This window comes from Petromyzon marinus, chromosome 54, assembly GCF_048934315.1.
Source record: "Petromyzon marinus isolate PM22_M1 ecotype Great Lakes invasive population chromosome 54, UKy_Petmar_22M1.pri1.0, whole genome shotgun sequence".
Classification (NCBI taxonomy): Eukaryota; Metazoa; Chordata; class Hyperoartia; order Petromyzontiformes; family Petromyzontidae; genus Petromyzon; species Petromyzon marinus.
In genome coordinates, this window is record NC_133720.1 from 4,177,969 (window position 1) to 4,202,160 (window position 24,192).

At 47.0% G+C, this 24,192-nt stretch overlaps 1 protein-coding gene across 1 annotated transcript; it reads right to left on the reverse strand.

Annotated features, from left to right (window-relative positions):
- Positions 1-123: 123 nt before the first annotated feature.
- LOC116954038 (protein disulfide-isomerase TMX3-like) lies at positions 124-22,288 on the reverse strand. Its single transcript, XM_032974428.2, has 16 exons — positions 22,182-22,288; positions 21,728-21,779; positions 20,457-20,496; positions 17,997-18,120; positions 16,886-16,931; positions 15,735-15,815; positions 15,230-15,329; positions 12,585-12,662; positions 11,315-11,381; positions 10,081-10,179; positions 9,049-9,106; positions 7,892-7,945; positions 6,900-6,959; positions 6,052-6,181; positions 5,452-5,520; positions 124-2,452 (listed from the first exon to the last, which is right to left on the reverse strand). Exons 1-16 carry the CDS (start codon positions 22,222-22,224, stop codon positions 2,090-2,092), a joined length of 1,464 nt encoding a protein of 487 aa, XP_032830319.2. The 5' UTR covers positions 22,225-22,288; the 3' UTR covers positions 124-2,089.
- Positions 22,289-24,192: the final 1,904 nt, after the last annotated feature.

The following is a 24,192-nucleotide window of genomic DNA, read 5'->3' on the forward strand; positions in this document are numbered from 1 at the left end:
CCTGGTAAAATAAAAAGTTAAAACAGTTCTACAGTTTAAGTGACGGTCTTTTACAGACTGGACACAGGAGAGGCTCCCTTTGCGCTCAGCAAGCTGCTGAGGTTCAGGCACAACACTTCTCAGTTTTTGAACTTTGGGAGAGTTATTTTTATTATATTTTTTTCATTGCAGAGGCTGTAAGGGCCTAACAATGCAAAAGTGGTCAAAACATGAAATGAACATTTCAAAAAAGAAAGCAAATTATAGCATCTCTCATTACGTGTCAATGTTATACATAATTAGTGGGTACATATTGAGGTGGCACGATATATTTGAAGCAGATTGCCAGTGTAAAAGTTCGTATCGCGTTTAGAAACGGATTGGCACAGCAGCACGGCACTGCGCCAGGGCTAACCCTCTGCCGTCAAGTCCGTGTGAACGACTCCGTTATATCCTTCATCACGCGATCACCATCGCCACCACCTCTTTTGCCCCAATCTAAAAAAAAAGAGTAACGTTCATTATCTTGCGTATAAAAAGTTAACGTCTCCCCACAAACTATAACGAATCACACCCAGGCCTTTCCTTTTGATAAGGTAAAACATCGCAAGGGCACTCCGCCTGGTTAAATTAAACACTGCTTTGGCTTTTCTAGGACCAAACCAGGGGTTGTTTCAGTCACGATTTCACAAAATCGTATTCGACAGCATTTGGGCGGTGACATCCTGCGAGTGAATTGCTAAAGTATTGCAACTGCTGGATACGTTTCCAGCAAGTTTGTATAAATGCAGAGTGTTTAAAAATGTTTTTACACCTCTGAGAATTTGCAACAACACCACGAAAAATGTGTCGCCTTCAGGCTCTGAAGACCACCTGGTGAAGATGCCAGGCACGTGTTGACAATGATGGAGAACAAGTGGTGACTGACTTTTTGAAGCAATTAACATACATTTGTTATCATGTTACAGTGTATTATCTGTTCGTTTTCCATTAAAAACGATAGTCCCCATGTCAGTGTTAACATTTTTTGAAGCACCCTGTGTTTATAGAATTTGGGCGAGATGACAAGAGGGAGGTAGAAAATAACACGAAAGGTTGGTCAGCATTTAACTTTTGAGCGCTTCAAGATGAAATGGCCAAATCATTAACGCTCCTCCGAAGGAAGGCAGTAAGTCTGCAGGAGGCTCCACAAAACTACTTCCGTGGGTACATGGAACGAGGCCAGATCAATGGAGCTGCCCATGTCTATAACATTACAGAGCTTTCCCACTTGTTATTTCTTGTAAACACACGAGGACAACACAAGTGCGTGCACAAAATGAGCAAAATGTTTTGACAAATAATCCATTTAAATTACATTTTTAATGAACAAAAATTTGGCAGGAGCCCATTTCACTAGTCCTGCTTAAAGATTCTGCAAATGGCGATCCAATTTTGCATTTACTAAATGAAACCTCATCGTTGCCAATGTGTTACAGTGTGATGAAGAGTCCCCTGTTCAACTTCCAACAAAATGCAGCTCAAGAGCACGGCTAGGTAGTCAAAAACGTTCTGAGAATGGAATATTCAAGCCACGTACACTCACAGTTATTCCCAATATAGCAACTGCTCACATTGATGCCTAACATAAGTTGGTCCAACTATTTCACTACTTTTCAAGATATCTTTTGACCACCCACTTGTAGCAACACTATTCACAGGAATTAGCCAACCGTCTTGGCCAATGTTATCCAACACTCTCCCCCCCACCCCACTCCTAGCATTCAAGCATGCCCTACAGAAATAAAACGTTCATATCAAAGAACACAAAAAAATGCATACCAGTCCAGGTTGTTAAACGCCGGAGGAGAAAACGCACGCCACCCTCGTACGGTGGCGTGCCCACGATGCACAGCGGCCGTCGGTAAGCTAGCGGTGTGGGGGGGTTTCTCCCACGTCGGTTTACCCGGACAACACGGATCATTATATATATGTTAGCATGTGTTTCAATTCTTGTCCCTGCACGTTTCCCAGGCGAGGAGGGAGGGAGGGAGGGAGGGAAGGGGGAGTGAAATTCATCTTAGACTGGAATTTAACATGAGCGGAGGAGATTCAAAGTTTTGTGCAAACGTCAGTCGGTCTTTTTCTCGACGGCCGGCTTCTCGGATGCGGCCTCGTCGCTCTCATCGACGCCGGCCTTGCTCGCCGCCTCCTCCTCCTCCTCCTCCGCCCCCTCCCGCACCCCCTCCTGCAACGCCTCCTCCCCCTCCCGCACCCCCTCCTGCAACGCCTCCTCCCGGGGCTCCTCCTCTCCGCTCTCGTCGCTCGAGTCATCGTCCGCGGCAAGCGCCCGGCGCTGGCCCCCCGCGCCTCCTGCCCCTGCCTCGTCGTAGTCGCCGTCTGCCGTCCACATCCAGTAGCACATGGTGCTGATGACCCCAAGCGGCAGGCCGAAAAGGACGCAGGCCAGCAGCGGGGACGCCCTGAACACGGACTGCGAGAGACGACGGGCCGGCACACACGGGGCGGACAGGGGGCGTGTGTGTTTGGGAAGGGGATGAGAAAAGACCCGGACAAAAAAAAAAAATCTACCTCGCACACTGCCGCTTGTGCAACCGTGGATTGGAAGGGGGCAGCTACTTTCGAATCAGAATCGGAATCTTTCTTGAGACTGGAAGAATCCGATGAGCCATGAAGCCTTTTTGTTCACAAGATGTCCAGTGGAGGGGGGCGGGTCAGAAAGTTACAACATCACCAACAAACAATGCCAACACCGATAGAGGTGCAAAGTATAGGAAAGCTAAGCAAGTCACTAAATATATAAAAAATTAGATAAGTTACAAATTGCATGAGTACATCAATTCCAGACGATTTCTCAACACCAAATGTAATATTGGGCAAGGCAGCAAAAACAAACAAAAAAACTGTTCCAGACCACACCAGGACAACACACAGCCCACAAATAAAAGTGCACATTAAAATGTAATTATTAAAATTGAACCATTACAAATGAACAATGCCCTGAATGTGCCCAATATTGTCATATCTCAGAAGCACAGCAGAGCCGAGCCCGCTTAACACGTGGATAGGAAAGTGCCGTGAAATATATGCGGTGTTGTAGATTAGGGCTAGCAGGTGACGAGGAGATGGCAGGATAACAGTGGATCTATCGGTCGATCTTCAATCTGTGTGGATGCTTGAGTGTTAGTTCTCATGTGTGCGAGTTTCCTCCCTTCATGCCAAATGCGAATTAATGGAATTGGACAAACATCACAATGTGGGATATTCCTCAAAATAAGTCCTAAGCATCAATGGGGCATTAATGGGGCATTAATTGGTAAACAAAGATAATTATTATCGAAAATATTTCTTATTTTACCAGGTAAGGATCACTGAGCTAAATAGCTTTCTTTCAGAAACGACCTGGCCACAAATGATAGGTCAGCAAAGTGGCTTATTCATGTGAAAATGTATTGCAGACAAATACTCTAAACGTGTTTCTAAAAATATGGAGGGAAAAAACAGACGACCCGGAGAAAAATCCACGTGGCCACGGGGAGAGAGACATGCAAAACTCGAAATATACAGGCGTCGTCAGGTTCTGGATCGATCCCACAAATTATTGTATACGAGGCGAGGTAGTTAAAATCTCGCCACTGCGGTGCCCTATTAAGTTTGTCATAGTGCGTGGGGGCGGGGGGCGGCTGGTCTAAGTAGCACACTTGCTGTCTTTTCATACCCTGTGTTAAAGTTCCCCACCCTAAACCAGGTCCTCATTCACCGTTAAGCCAAATTAGTGGGGAGACTCAATATCGGCTCGGATACTACACGACGCCAATGTCATCCACGACAGGGAATCAAAAATCCCAGACGGCGATATCTGTCGGGTATTGCACAAAACCACTGGAAAAGGCTTCACGGAAGAACAGCAACCACCGTTCACCGCTAAGTCGGAGCGAATGGCGGCAAAAATCTGAACCCTGTCTGGGCCTCCTCGAGGTCGACTCAGCCTGAAGATGCCGACACAGGGCTCTGTGTGAGGGAAATGTGAGCATGAGGAAGACAACGTTTTTGCCACCCAATGGTGTGCAAGGTGCTGCTTGTCCATTCAAAGACGCCGCCTTTGTTGGTCGTAATACGCATCTCATGATGCTATGGCTGCAAAGTTTGGTCGTACATGTTACGTATATCGTTTATTGTTAAATTGGAAATCACAGTTCCTGTGATCACTGTTACATTGTTTTTAGAGCTTTATTTTGGTGATTTCTAAAAGGTTCTGGTTTAGCCATATTTGTGTGTTGTAGTACACAGAGTTAGACTGGTAACTGTAATCTAAATTGTCTTATTGTTGTTATTGTTTGACTTTGCATCCCACTGGGATTTTTGCACACAGCGTTGATACGCGGTGCTTTTTCTGGAAGACTTTTGCTGTTTTCTCCTGGATTTTCTGTTGCGCGTAGTCACTTTAAGATGTTTTCTTGTTCATGTTTTTGTTTGTTGCGGTTGCACCCGATTCAAGAGCCGAATGACTCACAGGGCTATACCTAATATATGAACTGAAGTGAAGCAGTAGTGCCATCACCACGACACACGTGCGCCCAGGCTCGGGGAGTTTTGCGGCCGATTTGACATCTTCCCTCTCGGTCACCAATATTTGGGTGCCCCACTCCAATGCCTGTCTTAGTTAACCGACCCCCAATATATACATATAATCGGACACAACAATACATGTTATTGATATGTACTGCATAACTGGATTTACATATTACGCATCACTTGCCAATGCTGCATCTCAAACATGATTTAAACTGAGACAAAAAACTGCTGGGACCTAGGACGGCAGTGCATTGGTACGTACGCATGTTCAACTTTTTTCGCACCGTACGTAGCCAACCGTGCTAATCGGAGGCGAGAGGGGGGGGGGGGTAGGCGGTGTAAAATATCTGGGTTCCCTCTTGCCCCTCCACAACTTGGCTGCACTCGCATACAAGCGAGCGTCGACTCGTCCAAACTGGAGGTGATGTGTAGCCCCCTACGATGCAGGCGTTTGGGATGAGACCAAACAGGGTCACTTCGAAGTCCACAAAGATAAAGACAAAGATCCCCCATATAGCCTTAACAGACTGTAGGGGCAAGTGCTGTTAGTGAGCACCTATGAAGGCCAGAACGGTACACGAGGGGGTGGGTGGCCAGCACCACGCCCGACCGCCTTTCTCTCCCCAGTGGCGATCTTTTTACACACCGCACCAGGTACTCATCTGAGGCTGAGTCGACCTAGGGGAGGCCCAGGACCAGTTCAGATAATCGTCACCGGTGTTGGCCGTGAGCGGGAATCGAACCCGGGTCGCCAGGTTTGTAGTGCAGCGTAGCGCTAACCGCTACACCACCGCTCTCCACACACACACACACACACCCACGTCAAACACAGGTGACCGCTGGATACATGTGCTGTGTGCGCGCGTGCGCATATGGAATGCTGCTTAATACACTCACAGTGATCGTGGCCTTCAGCTCAAACAGCATTCTCTTAATCTTCTGGCCGAGGCCATCCCCTCCATGGGCCTGGTACAAGCAGAGGTTAAATATGCATAGAGAGTATAAAGACACAAAGATAAAAATCCCCCGTATAGCCTTAAGAGGCTGTTGGGGAAAGTGCTGTTAGTGAGCACCTATGAAGGCTGGTACGGTACACGAGGGGGTGGGTGGTCAGCACCACGCCCGGCTGCCTTTGTCTCCCCAGTGGCGATGTTTACACACCACACCAAGTACTCATTTGAGGCTGAGTCGACCTAGGGGAGGCCCAGGACCAGTTCAAATATTCACCACTGTCATTGGTAGTGAGCAGGGATCTAACTCGGGTTGCTGGTTTCGTAGCGCAGCGCACTAACAATTGCGCCACCGCACACACACGTACACACAAAGCCATATCCCCATTGAGATGCCATCAAGCTTAATATGATTATTGAAGGCTGTTTACCACGTACACTGGGTGAAAGCAAAACGACCCAAGTAGTGCTCGCGTTGACCAAATTCTACATTTTTCAGCTGCACGACACAAGGGCGCGTCGCCACGCACGTGGATTTGCTACTCACGGGCACGGAGCCGTCCAGGATGTTGTTGATGAAGCTGAGCAGGTCCTGATTGGAGAGCAGCGGCTCGGTGGGCAGGTAGTACTCCTGGCTCGATGTGTTGAAAACCAGGAGGCTGGGGGCCTCAACGTCACTGCAACAGAGGAACGCAGGGAATGTCACGCTCAGCGTGGCATCACCGCTAGGAGCGGCAAGTATGAGTGTGTGTACGTTGAACATCTTTCGCACCGTACGTAGCCAACAGTGCTAATCGGAGGAGCGGGGGGAAGGACAACAAACGAAACACAAAACGCAGTTTAAAAAAAATTAGTTATCAATCTTGAACTAAAAAGTGCCATAGCTCCAGTAAGGCTTCCAAATATTGAAAGGAAGAGCGTTCCAGACGGCCGCAGAAGCGCATATGAAAGCGCGCGATGCCAGTATCAAAGATGATGCTAGAAAGGGTAAAGCCCATTCTTATTTTTTCATCATTTTTATACTGGAGAAAAGGTCCCGTAGATATAAATGCTCAACCCGAGCCATTTATACTTTGATACGTGCATTGCCTTTGGACTGTTCTCGCATTTTGGCGTTCAGTTCTCTGGTCTAACACGGGTGAGACAAGGCCACCAAGAAGGCTGTCTCTGGTGCAGGGCAATCTGTGTCAAAGACAACGCATATACTATCAGAGCATGTTTGTTTGCTTGTTTTTTTGCCAGAAGAACAGTGTGGTTAACGCAGACTTTATGCATTGAGATAGACGTGTCTATTTGTGTTTGAACATCTTAACACCACCCCTGTTTCACTGCTAGAAAAGGGTAATAATGTAAAGCCTATGCCAACGCTACGGGATGTAGTTTTGGTTGGCTCACCTCATCAGTAGGTTGCTCATGTAGCCCTCTGCCCCGTCCACGTATCCAAACTGGAAATCCCTGCGGGGGGAGGGAGGAGGGAGTACCACGGCCACACACTTGAATCGTAACCTTCGCAAGGCGCTTTGGCGTTTCACATCCGCGGCTCCCACTTGTGCACCCACTTGTGCACGCTTCACGTCTTGCAAATGACCAGACCTGTGCACACAATTGTGGAACCGATTGAAATAGCTCAGGGCATGTGTTTATGTGTATGTAATGGGGAGCGGTAGTGTAGCAGTTAGTGCACTGCGCTACGAACCCGGCGACCCGAGTTCAATTCCCTCTCACGGCCAACACCAGTGGCGATTATCTGAACCAGTCCTCGGCCTCCCCTAGGTCGACTCAGCCTCAAATGAGTACCTGGTGTGGTGTGCAAACATCGCCACGGGGGAGACAAAGGCGGCCGGGCGTGGTGCTGGCCACCCACCCCCTCATGTGCCGTGCTGGATTGCATAGGTGCTCGCTAACAGCACTTGTCCCATCAGTATGTGACATGCTATACGGGGGAGATTTGTCTTTGTTTTTTGTATGAAGTCAACCGTGATAATTAGAATTGCGGGGGGGGGGGGGGGGGGGGAACAACAAACTAGAACTGCTCTTTGTGTTTAGTTTATCTTTCTCCCACACCTCCGATTAGCACGGTTGGCTTTGTACAGTGCGAAAGAAGTTCAACATACATGCAAACATACATATTAGGTACCCCGAGCTGTTTCCTTCATTTCCACAGTTATACTAGTTTGACATGACAGTCACTTTGATAAAACAGGATCCTGCCGTGGTGTATTGGCTGTCAAACTCGACAGATCAGTGATAATTAAGCCAGCTTAGACTTAGGACAGTGGCAGGTATTATTCGACTGCAGTGGTGTAGTAGAGCGGGGGGACATGGGTGGTCTCGCAGCTGTGACATGAATGAATGTGCTGGTGATGTGTCCACGTGTGCAATATTACCGATGGAAATGCTCCCTGTATTCATGAGCAACATCTTCCACCAGCTTTTTGAGTCTGTAAAACAAAGACAATGATCCCCCACAAAGCCTTAACAGGCTTTTACACTATGAGACCTCCTTTGCCAGTAGCAAGATATAGTAATAGGTTTTTACCCTTTTATCTGGCACCAAAACTGACACCTTTATACAAGGTATGTTTGCAATAACCTCAACACAAGCAGTCAAAATGCAAACAAAAAGAGACAACTCTGATAATGATATGCACCGTCTTTGAAATTGATTGGTCCACACCCGAGACGGCTTTTCTTAGAGCCCAGTCTCCACTGGTGTTGGACCACATGACGCCAAAAGGCGTACAACTCAAAAACAGCGCACTATCAGAGTACCTTAACAGGCTGTTGGGGGCAAGTGCTGTGAGCGAGCACATGACAGCCGGCACGGCACACGAAGGGGGTGGGTGGTCAGCACCACGCCCAGCCGCCTTTGTCTCCCTTAGTGGTGATATTTACACATCGCACCAGTTACTAATGTGAGGATGAGTTGACCCAGGGGGGAGGCCTAAGACTGGTTGAGTTATTTGTCACAGGCGTTGGCTGTGAGCGGGATCGAACTCGTAATGCAGCACACGCTAGCCACTACACTACTGCTCCCCGCACGCACACACGCGTGGACACGCCCTCGTATGTATGGAGAACTTATTTTGCTTCGTGTATAGCCAACCATGCTAAATCGGAGGTGCAGCCACATGGCCTGACCGCTTATTGTCAATGCACTATCGGCACTGCTGTTTCCTTCCTCACGTAAAATCACTCGCACAACCTGTCCCCCTACTGCTCATGTTAACCACTAGGATAATTACCTCTTGGATGCCTCCTCTTCTCCGTCTCATACGACACCACCATAACTTTCCTCTATTCAGGCCCAAGCACAACTTACCCAGCTATTACGGTCACAGCTACCAGCGCAACCTAAACACCGCAAGCTTGCAGGGAATGAGCCAAACCCATGTGCCAGCACGGCACTACGCAATACAATTATTCACGTGGCGTACAATAAATGCAACTGCATCCCAGGGGCGAGCCTGCAAAGGCGAACGTTCTCTAAGGCCGCGCTAATGAACGGTCCGAGTGAAGTCAAAAAAGCACAGTGGCACTTCACCTGCTGTGATTTTCTTCGGTGCTCATTGGGTCAACGATAGCCAGGACCACCAACTTGCCTGTGCAAGAGAGAGAGAGAGAGATGACGCGAACATGCAGAGTGTTCATCACGGTGCTTTGGGTGGCCTTAACATGCATCTAGCCTGGCACAGGCGCCGTGGCGACGTCACCGGTCACTTAGTGGCGAATAGCGGGTGTTGTCGCCCTCGGATATCCACATCTCCACAACGCATGGTTCTCCGTTGTTTATAATCAAAGTTTACTGGTCACATACACAGTTAAAGCTGATGTTATAGCGGCATACCGTGTCAACCCATATGGTTTACCCCGTATTCTTGTGCCGGGAAACTGAGTTTTCAGGTCCATACGGCGTATAGCCGTTTCAATACAAAAACATGTTTTTGTCTATTTGTGTGTTTCTCCCTTGTGATGGGACTTTGTAGGATGAACGTTGAGATTTATAAGGGCACGGGGTGACCAATGAGGTCTCTAATAAGGTAGGCACTGATAAGGGGTTGACATGTATGCCATCTGAACCCGTGCACGCTCGCACGCCTGAACAAGGATGCACACACTGACTTGCACACGTGCAGAAGCAAATTACAAGTAATTATAAATACGATTTTTTTTTACTCGTTAGATGCTGCACATAATTCGCTCGCCCTCGAAGAGAGAGAGTGACTCGGGTACAAGAAACCACAAACAGGAGAGACAGCAACCACCTTTTGGGAGCTAGCACCAAATTCCCCCCCCCCAAAGCTCTGCGATCCTCTAAATATGAAGGCGTTTATCGGTCAATTATTGAGTGTTTATACGTATTGGAGGAAACTGAAGCACCTGGAAAAAACCCACACAGGTATACGTATATATGTTGAACTTCTTTTGCACCATACGTAGCCAACCGTGCTAATCGGAGACACGGGGAAAGTACGTACATTGAACTTCTTTCGCACCGTACGTAGCCAACCGTGCTAATGAGCGGAGCGTGCGGGGCGTACACCGCGCGGGCGCGCGGGGCAGGCCCATGCTTCACCTGTGTCGGAGATGGCGTACATGGCGTAGCCGTCGATGGCCTGGAACGTGGGGAAACGTTCCCTCCGCACCCACGTCGCCAGGTCACCGTCGTCGGACTCTGGGCACCGGCAACGACACGCACGACCACCAACCGACCGCTGAACCGTGCGTGCAAAGCGATGAGCGCTCGAGATGACTAGGCCGAGCATTTATATACGCCTCAATCTCAGGGATCGTTCGGAGTTATCAGCATTTTCAAGACATTACGATAACCTAGGAAGGCTTTCGCGACCAATATTTATCCATAGGAGGTTTTTTTGGGGTTAGATTGTGTAAATACAAATGTGTAGTCAAACCCCCCAACCACCCGACACAGCCAATTAGTAAGGTTTGTTATGCAAACAAAACATGCCAATTCATTACTAATTCAGCACATCAGTGTGTTGGAGAGTGAATCCACAACATTTACAATTCGAGTACGACGTATCGCTGGTAATTACAACCAACCTCATCATGCGACAGTCAGATTTGTGGAGAAAACCTCCTGTTTCGACCTTATACATCGTAATATTATAATTTAATATTGTATCGTGAAAAACGATTTCATGGCAACATAGTACCTTCTAACATTTTTGTACAATACGCTCGTTTACCCAGAAAAGCCTCTAAGTCTCATTATTCTTTTTCAAGGTTCAAATTGACTAATTTTATTTTTTTTGGCAAATTTGGACAATGACACCGGCACACAGCAGCCGACTCTTGTGAATGACGTCACGGGATCGTTAACGTCAGCTGTAAAGCAGATGGCGTGTATTTTTTGGGAAATACAACCCCCGGTATTAATCAGGGCGGCCGCTTGATTCGAACCGTGAACCTCCTCGGCGTCAAGCAGCAAACGCGCTGCCGCTGGGCCATTGCACCCGTCATGAGGCTCGGCGTGTGTGTAGTACAGCGGTTAGCACCCTGCACTACGAACCCGGCGATCCGAGTTCGATTCCCGCCCGCGGCCAACACCGGTGACGATTATCTTAACCAGTCCTGGGCCTCCCATAGGTCAACTCCACATCAAATGAGTACCTGGTGCGGTGTGTAGTAAACATCGCCACTAGGGCGACAAAGGCGGCCGGGCGTGGTTGCTGGCCACCCACCCCCTGGTGTGCCGTGCCGGCCTTCATTAGGTGCTCGCCAGCAGCACAGCCCTAAGTATATATGGGGGACCTTTGTCTTCGTATATCCAGGGCGTTTTTACTTACCATCATACTCGTAATACGTTCCATCCTTGAATACCAAGGCAGCAGGCGCCTCGTGAATGTGCACATTCTGCGCACGCGAGAGAAACGGCGCGTCAGCGGCGTGCACGTCAACGCCCCCGAAGCGGGATCCCATAGGCATAAGCGCGTGCAATAAGAAGAGCATGCATGGTACCAATTTATTTTCACGTACAGTATTTACCCGGCGAAAGTCTCACCGGGTCATCAAAAGTTAAGAAAAATGCTAGCTCGGAATAGTAAACATTATTTGGCGATGCTGCTGCTGCTGCTGCCGCCGCGTTGGAATTTCCATTGGTAAACGTTGAATGCAATAGCTACACATTACCCCTGCGGCTATGAGAAGAGCGACCGATCAATGTTGAACAGGACTCGATTCTTGAATTGTACGTGACCCTGAATCGTGACAATTCAGTGAACCATTTAACCCATAAGTTGTTTAAGCCGCGTTACAGGTAACCGCGGTGGAGCGGCAGCGCAGTGGTTAGCGGACTGCGCCGGGAACCCAGCGCCACCAATTGTATTCCCTACCACGACTCACATCGGCACGGTTGGCGACGCACGGTTTGAAAGAAGTTCAACATACATACGTAAGTCACAAGTGATATCTGAACCGAACCGATCCTGGTCCACCTCCCCCCCCCGCCCCAATCACTGAAACATCAACAGGCCAATGCGCACGTCATCTTCATAAATGGAAAATTGGAGACAGAGCGACAGTAGCGCAACTGTGGCCATGCAACCAAAATTGTGCACCATGTAGTAAAATTATAAACTAACCTATTTTTTTATTTTACCACGTTAAGGCCCACTGAGATATATGGCTCTTTTTTCAGAAGCGACCTGGCCACGGATGATAACTTAACAAAGTCGCTTATCATGTGGAGATGTATAGCAGCCATATGCTTTTAAACGCATGTCTCTAAATGTGAAGTGAAAAACTGGATGGCCCGGAGAAAAATCCACGCGACCATGGGGAGAGACATGCCAACTCCAAATATACAGACATCGTCAGGGTCAGGGTCGGGGCCGAACCCACGACCTCGTGTATACTAGTCAAGGTAGTTAACATCCCGCCACTGTGGAGGAGGAACAGCACAACGACACGAACTCTCTCTCCTGAAGCCCTCTCTTGTGGTTGGCAGACGTCAACATTGGCATTCAGCTCCCAAACCTATCGCCATCACTCGCAAAAAGATGAAGGCGTAGCCTCGGCAGCAGGATGCGGACGGGTTGGGGGGGGAGCGACGCTTACCGCGGGGAGCACTTCCTCCGGCGTGGAGAAGAAGTACGCATTCACAACCATCTCCAGTGCCACCTGCGTGAAGCTTTCCTGCACGCAGACAACGACGCCGCACGGGGCAAATGCGCCACTCACTACGCCGCATCCGATGCGTGTGGATTATGAGTTTTAAAAAAACACCCCATCGTAAAGAGAAAAAAAGCAGTGCAGGCCCGATAAACCGCAGGTTTTAAATGAGACGGATAAATACGCGTACAAAAAAAGCAATCGTTTGTGCGCGCAAGTGCAAAAAGACCATTTGGCATATCATGAAGATGTGGATTGTGGAACTTTAGTCTTAGATCACGGTCAAAATAAATGTGAGAATGTGACCGAATAATTAGAACTCATCGGCACGGTATTGTGACCAACTGCTCACTGATGCAAAGTCTGCCTCTGGGAACTATACATGAAGTGCGGTCCCCACATCCGCACAATTGGCTCTGCTAATGCCAACAATAAGTAACATCTGTATGTGATGAGAAAACCCCAACATAACAGAATAATGGTGATAGCCATAAAACAATACGTTTCATACAAGACACGATCAAAGATATAAATTTCCACTGCAGGACAAACCAGTTGAAGTGTAAACTTTAAAGCACCAGAAACTGATCTCCTCCTGCCCTTTTATAATGTTTTTTCAAATTCTTGGTTCTTTCGGTAAAGTCACGTAGAAAGAAAGAACCCAGAATATGAATCCCTGCAGTCACAAAAGCTTTAAAACGAAATGTTTTTTGCAAGTTACAGGGAACTAAAAATGTAATAGAACGGAGAATATACATAATGTGTTTGTAAAAATACACCAGATCTATACGTCGGAATGCCTCTTTGCAGCAATTAAGTTATAGAAAACGGGATCACGCACACAACGACTAAAAAACGTTTAACCCTAGGTTTACTCAGACAGTGGTTGTAAAACATAGCCCCAGGGTCGCTCACATGGGTCTTGCAGTGACAGGTTACAAGACAGCACTATTGTTCATAAGAATGCAGCCTGCCAACTTACAGAGTTTGCTCAAGTGACCCGAGATTCCCAATCTAAACGTACACATCAATACATGAGCACACGTTTGTGTTCGCGCTATTCTTACAGCGCAAGGCTATGGTGAAGGCACCTTTTCCCGCACTTCCGATTCACATGGTTGGCTACGTACGGTGATAATTTTTTTTTATATATATATCCAGCATAAATGTACCTACTGCTCATAGACTCAACAGAACTCCAGACTCAATACTGCCCATAGACTCAATACTGCCCATAGACTCAACACTGCCCATAGACTCAACACTGCACCTACGATTAGCACGGTTGGCTACGTACAGTGGCAAAGAAGTTCAACATGCAGCACAAACATATATACAAGGCGCTGTGTTTCACGGATGAGTATCGTACGCAGTAGCTTTACAGTAGTGGGGGCGATGTTGCTATTTGTATGTATGTAGAACTTCTTTGTCACTGTACGTAGCCAACGATGCTATCCATGTATGTTGAACTTCTTTTGCACAGTACCCAGCCAACCGTGCTCATCGGAGGTCCAAGAATTTGGTTATTCCCTATTAATTAATTTGCAAAAATGTATCAAACTTGGCACATTTCAATCGATCTTTATTTTACGTGCCAATATCGCTCCCAATAAAGTGGGCATCAGCGCACATTAACAATGGAACGGGTACGGTACAGGGGGCCATACGGCAACAGGAAAGGAAAAACAAAACCTGCCACACGCCCCTCAGCGTCATGCCCTCATTTGGACCGCGACGCCGGCACAAATGCCCTACAAGATCTTAACGCCCACCAAGAAGCAGATGGCGCTAACTTGTTTATTTACCGCGCCCGCGGCTATTAACCAGGGGTAGCCGTGGCGGTCAGAATCCGCGAACCTCTGCAACAAGCAAGCAAATGCGCTGCCAGGTTGGCCAAGTCCATCGCCACTCGCTGCGCCGCGACGCAACCCAAAAAAAAATAATAAAAAAACATCACAATGAAGACCCACGTCTCATCTCTCCTGTGTGCTGGACCGCGGAAGAAGCGACGGGGAAACATTCAATATCTCACGAAGGAATCGCGTTGTCACAGCAACGCAATCCCCGCGTGCGTCCTCTCCCTTAGCCCTGGCATGGCATTGCCAGGGTTGTCACGCAGCCGGCAAATACAGATGGGGATTTTGACGTCGCTTCAAGTCTTGCCGTGGAGCTACGCTGGAGAATAAGCGGCTAGGGAGCCCCCGTCGATTGCGTGCATCTCCGACGGAGCTCAATATGGTCACCGAAGTACATCGCACAACACATTGAGGTACGCCACGGTAACGGCGATTCACTTCCCGTATACATCATCTGCATTTCAAGTTCAAGATCATCATACACACGTATGAATTGCAGATCTTAGGATTTAGAGATAAATTACGAGAGAGGATCCACTGTACCGGAACACTTCATATGTCTGCAGCTTCATGATTCACCTTGAGTTAGGAGTCTTATGATTCACTTTGAGTTTGGATTCTTATGATTCACCTGGAGTTAGGAGTCTTACGATTAACTTTCAGTTAGGAGTCTTATAATTCACCTTGAGTTATAAGTCTTATGATTCACCTTCAGTTAGCAGTCTTATGATTTACCTTGAGTTTGGAGTCTCCACCCACGTAGAGGAAGAAGATGTCATGCCGGCTCTGTGTGTGAGCGAAGAGCGCTGGCGTGGAGAGGTGGCGCATGGCCGGCCTACACGACCACACAGCACAGTACACCGCAGACAGCAGTGGTTCCAACCGTTAAGATTGTCACGTACCGCCTCCGAGTCCTATCCCTGTCTGTGTACCCCTACCACTCCTATTCTCTGGATCAGGGACATTATTACTGTTATCTGTAGCTTCTCCATGCATATACTGACCCAAATCACGAGAATATGCAATTTCCACTGCTAGCTAAGGGCTACCAACAGACGTGCATTGCCTGCAAGGAGACACCTTGACTTATCTAACCCTGACTTTGGATGTAACGTTTCTCAAGAACTAATAGGAGGACTGCATGGTTGTATGTACATATGTATGCATGTTGAACTTCTTTCGCACCGTACGTAGCCAACCGTGCTAATCAGAGGTGCGGGGAAGTTGTGGTCACACTCACCCGGCCACACGGTTGGCAAACGCGATGATCTCATCCTTGGTCCGCGGCCCCTTGTAGTTGTACGACAGGTCCCCCTTAATTCTAAACGACAGAAGTAACACCATTACGCGTGCCAGAGGCTCATACTAAACTGAACCCCCGATGTAAATTGAAGACAAACAATGAAAATGCTGCATTTGGCAGCGGTGCACAAGCATGTGAAGAAGAAAAAACAACTTGCCAGCGTGGCCCTCCAATAGTGTGTATGCATGGATCGTGTGAATATATTTGAATGCAATGGACGGTTTGAATGTATTAATCGCATAGAATAAACTACTGCACAGGAAAAGCTTTCGATGCGGTTATGTGGGTTGTGCTCACCAAGAAAATGAACATCTTGTTACCCAAAAAGATGCAAATACCAGTTCGTGTCCATGCAGGCCTTGTGGCCTTAAGACATAGGTGGGGAACCTTTTCCTTATACGGAGGGTTGAATATGACTTTTAAATAACTTTAATGAATCACACATTAACACACACATTAACACACAGCTCAGTCACTCCTGCCACTGCAAGATGTGGGCCCCTTGCAGTGACGGAAGTGAATGACTGCGCTAAAACAGGTCGAGTACATTGCTCTCGTGTACTCGATTAATGTTGAACTTCTTTCGCAACATACGTAGCCAACCGTGCTAATCGGAGGTGTGGGGGAAGGAATGTTTGCAGTGATTAATTAATTATATTTTTTCTCCAATTTCTATTTTGCATCATTAATGTAATTTATTTGCTTTGCTTTTGTCATGTTGGTGAGTAAGGTCGCTCTCACTCTGGCGAACGATAATTATCCTGGTCTCTTGAGTTCTCACCTTTTTACACAAAGTAAACTTACAAACTTGAAACGTTTCGAAGTTGTAAACCTGCTGTACGTATATACGTTTGCTGAAATTCTTTCGCACCACATGTAGCCCACCGTGCTATTCGCAGGCGAAGTTGCAATCCATAGGTTTTCCCAGCCCTGGTCTAACAACACTGGAAAATTTACCCGGAGCCATATGCGACCCAAATCCTGCCACATCGTAATGGGCAAGAGGATTTTCAATTTAATTATCCCTCTTTGAAACAGAACACTGCACAATCCACCGAAACACTTACGACAGTGCATGACAGACTCACAGCTTTATTGTTGGGTATCCACGGACGCCGTACTCCGTAGCAATACCTATGGAATGGCAAAAATGCGCACGTCTATTCACAGTTTTATATTTCCACTAAATAGTTCAGTTTTAGAGGACACAAATATTAAGATAGCATCACAAGGGAGTTCATTTGTTTCTTCGATGACACTTCGCTGCACAAACATGCAAACATGTGCATGTTTAAGTCGCATTGCGCAAGTCACGGGCGAAAATTATCATCACTGTTCCAAGTAATTTGACGAGCCAATAATGGACCTTTAGTTGTACGTATGTATGTTGAACTTCTTTGCACCATACGTAGCCAACCGTGCTAATCAGAGGTGAGAACAGGAGCACAAGGCCCTGGACAATATGCAAACAGGACAAGTCTGGTGATAAAAGAAAATATGCATGCTTTCTGATGACGCTGACCTTGTAACATAACATACCGCATTTAGACTCTACCTCCAATTGGCATGGTTGGCTACGTACGGTGCGAAACAGGTTCAACATACCTACTATTGTGTCTCATATATGAATATATCAAGCCAAGTTAAAATGTATTTGAGCTCAAACAAGCACTGGACTAGCCCCCATGGCCCAGAGCCAGTGGAGAAAATTCCACATACTTACGATTGAGGCCAGTCTCTCCATGCGACAATGATGGGCGACTTCCTAAAAAGTGGGAGTACCCACACTTTACCCCACCACGCTCGGCCTACCGATCAACCATGGTGAACCCATTTATACTGCTGGGTGGAGAGAAGTGGGCGGAGGGGGGGGTCTCATAAACTTGCAGATTGTCTCCAATTCTGTGCATGGGTATTGAACTGGTGAAACCTTTGGTTTGGAAGTCCAGTGTACCGACAATTACACCGCGGCAGCAACTTCTCATGACAAATGAGCGTTGCCTCCCAAGACACAAGAAATATGTACTGGAACATCTATGAAAAGTACTGGACATCCGTGGACAAAGAGCTTCACGGCTCATCAGATTCCTCCAGGATAAATAGATATTCTGGATGAATAAAGATTCCGATGATGATTCTGTCTTATTTTCCACGTAAAACGTTTCACACAGCAGCAGCAGGCTGGACGCCCCGGAATACCAGAATGTGCAGTGGCATCCAGTTTTCCAACGCGGACGGGGGAGCCTGATGCCTTCATTTCTTGGGCCACCTCGTTCCACACCGGCTCCAGCTTCTTGCAGTGGCCGCACCACGGTGCATAGAACTATCATCACACGACGCCAAAACAAGAAATATTTACGGTCACATACGCAAAAAACAAACAGCCCTATTTAGCCTTATTGAATATACAGCGAGGGGGAAAAAGTATTTGATCCCCTGCTGATTTTGTACGTTTGCCCACTGACGAAGAAATGATCAGGCTATAATTTTAATGGTAGGTTTATTTGAACAGTGAGAGACAGAATAACAACAAAATCCAGAAAAACGCATGTCAAAAATGTTATAAATTGATTTGCATTTTAGTGAGGGAAATAAGTATTTGACCCCCTCTCAATCAGAAAGATTTCTGGCTCCCAGGTGTCTTTATACAGGTAACAAGCTGAGATTAGGAGCACTCCCTTTAAGAGTGTGCTCCTAATCTCAGTCTCTCACTGTTCAAATAAACCTACCATTAAAATTATAGACTTATTATTTCTTTGTCAGTGGGCAAACGTACAATATCAGCAGGGGATCAAATACTTTTTTTTCTCTCACTGTAGCGGAAAGTGTTTTAGCTAGCACCTGCTAAGGCTGGAATGGCACACAAATTGTGGTGTGGACAGGACCCTGTCCGGATGCCTGTCTCCCTTCTCATGATGCTTACATACCGCACCATGTGCAGGTCCAGATACCATGTACCACTTAGAATATCCATTGTATAAAAATGAACCTCGTTTCTTGAGATCACAATGAAGTGATTGGAACAATAACAAACCGCTTCCCATATTTATAAACAGCTGACCAAGGTGTTTGAGCCAATATTGGCTATTGCCTTGCGAAGACAATAGCTTGTTTAAAAATAAAAGTCTAAACTTTACTCGATAAAATATACGGCAGATATTCCAAAGATTTACTAACCCTCGCATAGGTGTGCCACTGTATTTATATATACCCAAAAAGTTATGGAAAATTAGCTACATGGATGACATTATCCAGCCATGGCTTAATCCCTTACAGTGTAAGCTGTGCACCAATGGGAATTAATTAAACAGCATCTGGTACAACAATCCACAGTGCGCATCATCCAATCCCCCAAAGCTCATCCTTCCGAGTCGTGTCCTATCTTATGAATCTCATCTTATGTTCCATTAAGAAACGATGAATATATATTCAGCTTCTTATGCACCGTACGTAGCCAACCGTGATAATTGTAGGTGCGGGGAAGGACAACTAAATACAAAAAGCAGTTCTTCTGAAATTAGTTTTCAAACCCAACACAACTGGTTGCTGTTTTCACTCTTTTAGCCAAGTGTTCTCCAGTTTCCAGGTGTACACTACTCCATATACACCTATAGTAGTAATAATAACACTTTGTACGTTACTGTATGGGATGCTGTCCTGGTGCAATTGTTAGCACACTTGACATGCAATCCAGAGGTCGTAGGTTCGATCTCCTGGCATTGCAGTTGAAACAATGGGCAAGTTCCTTAATTCTCCCCCGCACCTCTGTCCATCTAGTGGCAGAGGTATAAAAAGGTTAAACCTCAGGTAGTCCACTAGCAGGCCACGTGTGGTGGAGGTATAGTGTAGTTATTCCCACCTCCTCAAAGATATCTGCCCGGCATGGAAGCGTAGGCCAAATACCATCCAGAGGGGCTCTCGAAAGTTCCGTGTATTGGAGGCCCTTCTCCCAGCAGTCAGGTGGAGCTGCTATTGCACGGTTGCTCCTTTTTCCATTATCAAAACAATATCGATGGCAGTTGACATCGGCTGCTGTGCACTTTTAAGTCATCTAGATTGAAAACTAATTTATTTTAGAACATATTTTGTGCGTCTAGTTTTCGGACCATCACCCCCCCCCCCACACGTCTCCGATTAGCATGGTTGTCTACGTACGGTGCGAAAGAAGTTCAACATACGTACGTACATACAAAAAAAGACACCTGTGCCAAGTCACAAATTAGAATAAGCAATTCACACCAGAAAACACTAAACCTCCCCCCTCCAGCCCTTAATGTAATGGACTGGAGTGAGTGTTATTAGCACCTCCTGTGGACCAAGTACAGTGGAAGGGGTCCAATGCCCAGGTGACATTGCCGAAGCACGTACAATAACACCTTGGGTTATTCGATTTTAATAATTGGTACATAATACACACTGTGAATGTGATGCAGTGTGGCAGTCAATGGAAGCATCGAAGCACAACAGTAGTTGATGCTACATTTCATACAATTATTTCAGAACGAGATTCTCAAAACAATTTTAAACAATGCAGATATGATCGCTGTGCTTTGTCAAGACATGCATGTCTCACTGGTATTGATTGTGCTCTCTAATGTGTCCTGGAACATCAAGAGGAATTTGAAATGACAGCATATGTGTAAATGAGATGATACTTACGTCAACCAACCACACACCATCATTTTTGTGCTCCGCGAATCTGGAGAGAATAAAATAAATTACAATTAATTAACCTTGAATTCAGAAATCATGTTCTGATATATTTTCCCTTTCTCAAGACTAAAAAGCATGTTCTCAAGTTGAACAATTTACATCACAGAGATGTTTCAAGGCAGGACCCAGGTATTTTCAATGACATCAAGTGCAATAAAAACCCCAGCTATTGGTGATCCCTGTCGAGGATTGCTTGTTGCATGTATGTCAACTGGGATCTCGGAGTAGACACCCTCAGACTGACAATTTCCATCTTGTACTAACAATGTATGTACGTTGAACTTATTTCGCACCGCATGTAGCCAACCATGCTAATCTGAGGTGCGGGAAAATCTGTGCCGTCAGTTCCAAAATCATTTTTTTTTACCATTATATGATGCACTGCTGGGGCAATTGTAGGAATGCCATATTTCTTTGAGAAAATCTCATTTGACTTTTCACCATGTTATGCACCTAGCATCAACTAAATTAGGCCAGCAAGCTTAACCACCAAGTGGAGTAACACATTGTAGATCGATGTTAAAAATACGAATTGTACTCTCTTGTGATCAGAGCCAATGGTTCTCAATCATCCATGCTGAATTCTAAGGATCCTAAAAGTGCTCGAGTTTGGCTTTCTATCTCAATCATACCAAAGTGGCCTCAATCAACCATCCATGGCAACCCCAACCATTCGCTTCAGGGGCTTCTTAAGGAAAACATTCGGTTAACTAACCCGAGTTGTCGGGTTATTGGTTTTTCCCACCCTTGGTTATCACCGTGTACTTCTCACGAACAAATCTTGCAAATTCTCGGAGGCCGGGCCCCTAGGCAGAGCGGACTATGCGAGTGTGTTCCGGTGAGCGCGCTGCTCTACGGACACGGCGACCCCCCAGTTCGATTCCCGCTCACGGCCACCCAACACCATCAGTGACGATCATCCGAACAGAACCTTTGGGCCTCCCCTAGGTAGACTCGGCCTCAAATGAGCAGCCGGTGCGGTGTGCAGTAAACATCGCCCGCTCGGGGGGATGTTTTACTGCACACCGCCGGCGACCACCCATTTATATGTGCTGCTCGCAAAGAGCACTTAACCCTCCAACAGTCTGTCACAGGCCATGTCGTTCTGGCTTGCTACGAGAGCGTTGCTGTGTGTGTGTGAGTTCTGGGTCACATCATTCCCCTCTCGGGCGGTTGTTGTTGTTGTGTGTGTGTGTGGCGTCGGGAGCTCGACTCACGATTCCCCAAGCTCGAGGGCAAACGCCGCGGCCTCCGTCACGAACGCCAACACTGCCGTAGGGGTGAGGTGGTGGTGGTGGTGGGTGGGGGGGGGAGCAGACACAAAAAAAGTAATGAAAAATAACAAAGGACACATTTAAATAAGGATACGAGGAATTGCTTTTCCTTCACCACGTGGAAGGGGCGTTGGGGGGGGGTGGACATTACAACATTGTAATCCGTCCGTAAACCTCTACGCCTTCCCAAAATAACCAGGCCCAGTTTCGCCTTCTCTAAGTCTCATCAGCGGCGTTGTGGCCCCGTTAAACAAATCGCAATGGGTGCGTTTCCTCCATCCCCCCCCCCAACCCCAAGCCCTCTCTCTTGCAAAACGCGCTGTAAGTAAAGTTAAAAACAAACCTCCCCCCAAACGCGGTAGCATATGAAGATAAAGGTTTGCGAATGAATGATTACCGATAATTGCACGGCACCAGCAGGCCAACACGCGCGCTGCCATCTCGGCCCTGTCACCGCGGGAACCGGGTGGGGCGGGTAAAGGGGCGGGGCGAAGAGGGTCCTTTAACCCTTGACCCGTTCGCGAGAGCCAATCGCGGCGCGCGCCTTGCCCCTTTTCGTCACGACCGTTGCCCCACCGCAAAGACAAAGCTCGCCCGTGTAGGCTGCGACAGGCTGCAGGGGCAAGTGCGGCTTGGCGAGCGTCTATGGGAGGGCTTACCACGCCCGGCCGCCTTTGTCTCCCCCTTTGGGGACGCCCCGGGAATTTTAAAGAGACTCGTCGCTGGGATTGGCTGGCCGGTGAGCGGGAATCGAACTCGGTCTGCCGAGTTCTTGGCGCGTAGAGCCACTCAGTCACTAAGGGGCCGTGCCTAAATGACGTCACACGATTTTTGACCCCTCCCCCTCGCCACACGGCGTCACAAAAAGTCAGACCCCCTCAAATATGACGTCACAAAGCTCTGCCCCCCCCCCAAAAAAAATCTATAAAACATGCTTCAAATCATATTCTTAGCTCTTTCGGTAAAGTCACGTTGAAGGGAAACAATAAAATAATAATAATATGTAAGAATATGAATTACTGCAGTCACGAAAGCTTTAAATCAAAATGCTTCAAATCGCTTTAAACTATTGTCAATGTAGTGCGTATTTAATGTGCCGCTGCACTGATGTTGTAGGAGAAAACAACATTTATTAAAAAGTCTATTGAATTAATTAGAACGTGTTGTCTATATTTATTTGAAGTTGCGCATTTTGATGTGACGTCACATTTCTCACCCCCCCCCCTCGTCACAAATGTCTGACCCCTCCCCACCCCCCCCAGGTGCGTGACGTCATTTATGGACGGCCCCTAACCTCAAACTACAAAGATTACCCCCGTGTAGCCTGTAACAGACTTGGGGCAAGTGCTGTTAGCGAGCACCTATTCAAGTTTTCATTTTCATTTATTAGGTATCGCCCTGTGAGCCATGCGGCTCTTCAGTCGGGTGCAACCGCAACAAACACAATATTAATCTGCATTGCAGAAAACTATTACACCACAACCAGACCAAAATAAAGCTTCAAAAACAATGTAACAACAGTAATCGTAGGAACTGTGATTTTAAATTTTAACAATAAACGATAAACATAACACGTACGACAAAAACCTGCAGCCATAGCTGGCAGCACGACACTCCCAGTGTATGATGTGTGAGTCAGTGTATGATGTGTGAGTGAGTCAGCAGCAGCGTGAGTTGAGTCAGCAGCAGCGTGAGTGAGTGTATGATGTGTGAGTGAGTGAGTGTATGATGTGTGAGTGAGTGTATGATGTGTGAGTGAGTGTATGATGAGTGAGTGAGTCAGCAGCAGCGTGAGTGAGTGTATGATGTGTGAGTCAGCGTATGATGTGTGAGTGAGTCAGCAGGAGCATGAGTGAGTGTATGATGTGTGAGTCAGCGTATGATGTGTGAGTGAGTGTATGATGTGTGAGTGAGTGTATGATGTGTGAGTGAGTGTATGATGAGTGAGTGAGTGTATGATGAGTGAGTGAGTGTATGATGTGTGAGTGAGTGTATGATGTGTGAGTGAGTGTATGATGTGCGAGTCAGTGTATGATGTGCGAGTCAGTGTATGATGTGTGAGTCAGCAGCAGCGTGAGTCAGTGTATGATGTGTGAGTGAGTGTATGATGTGTGAGTGAGTGTATGATGTGCGAGTCAGTGTATGATGAGTGAGTCAGCAGCAGCGTGAGTCAGTGTATGATGTGTGAGTGAGTGTATGATGTGTGAGTGAGTGTATGATGTGTGAGTGAGTGTATGATGTGTGAGTGAGTGTATGATGAGTGAGTCAGTGTATGATGTGTGAGTGAGTGTATGATGAGTGAGTGAGTGTATGATGTGTGAGTGAGTGTATGATGTGTGAGTGAGTGTATGATGTGTGAGTCAGTGTATGATGTGTGAGTGAGTCAGCAGCAGCGTGAGTCAGTGTAT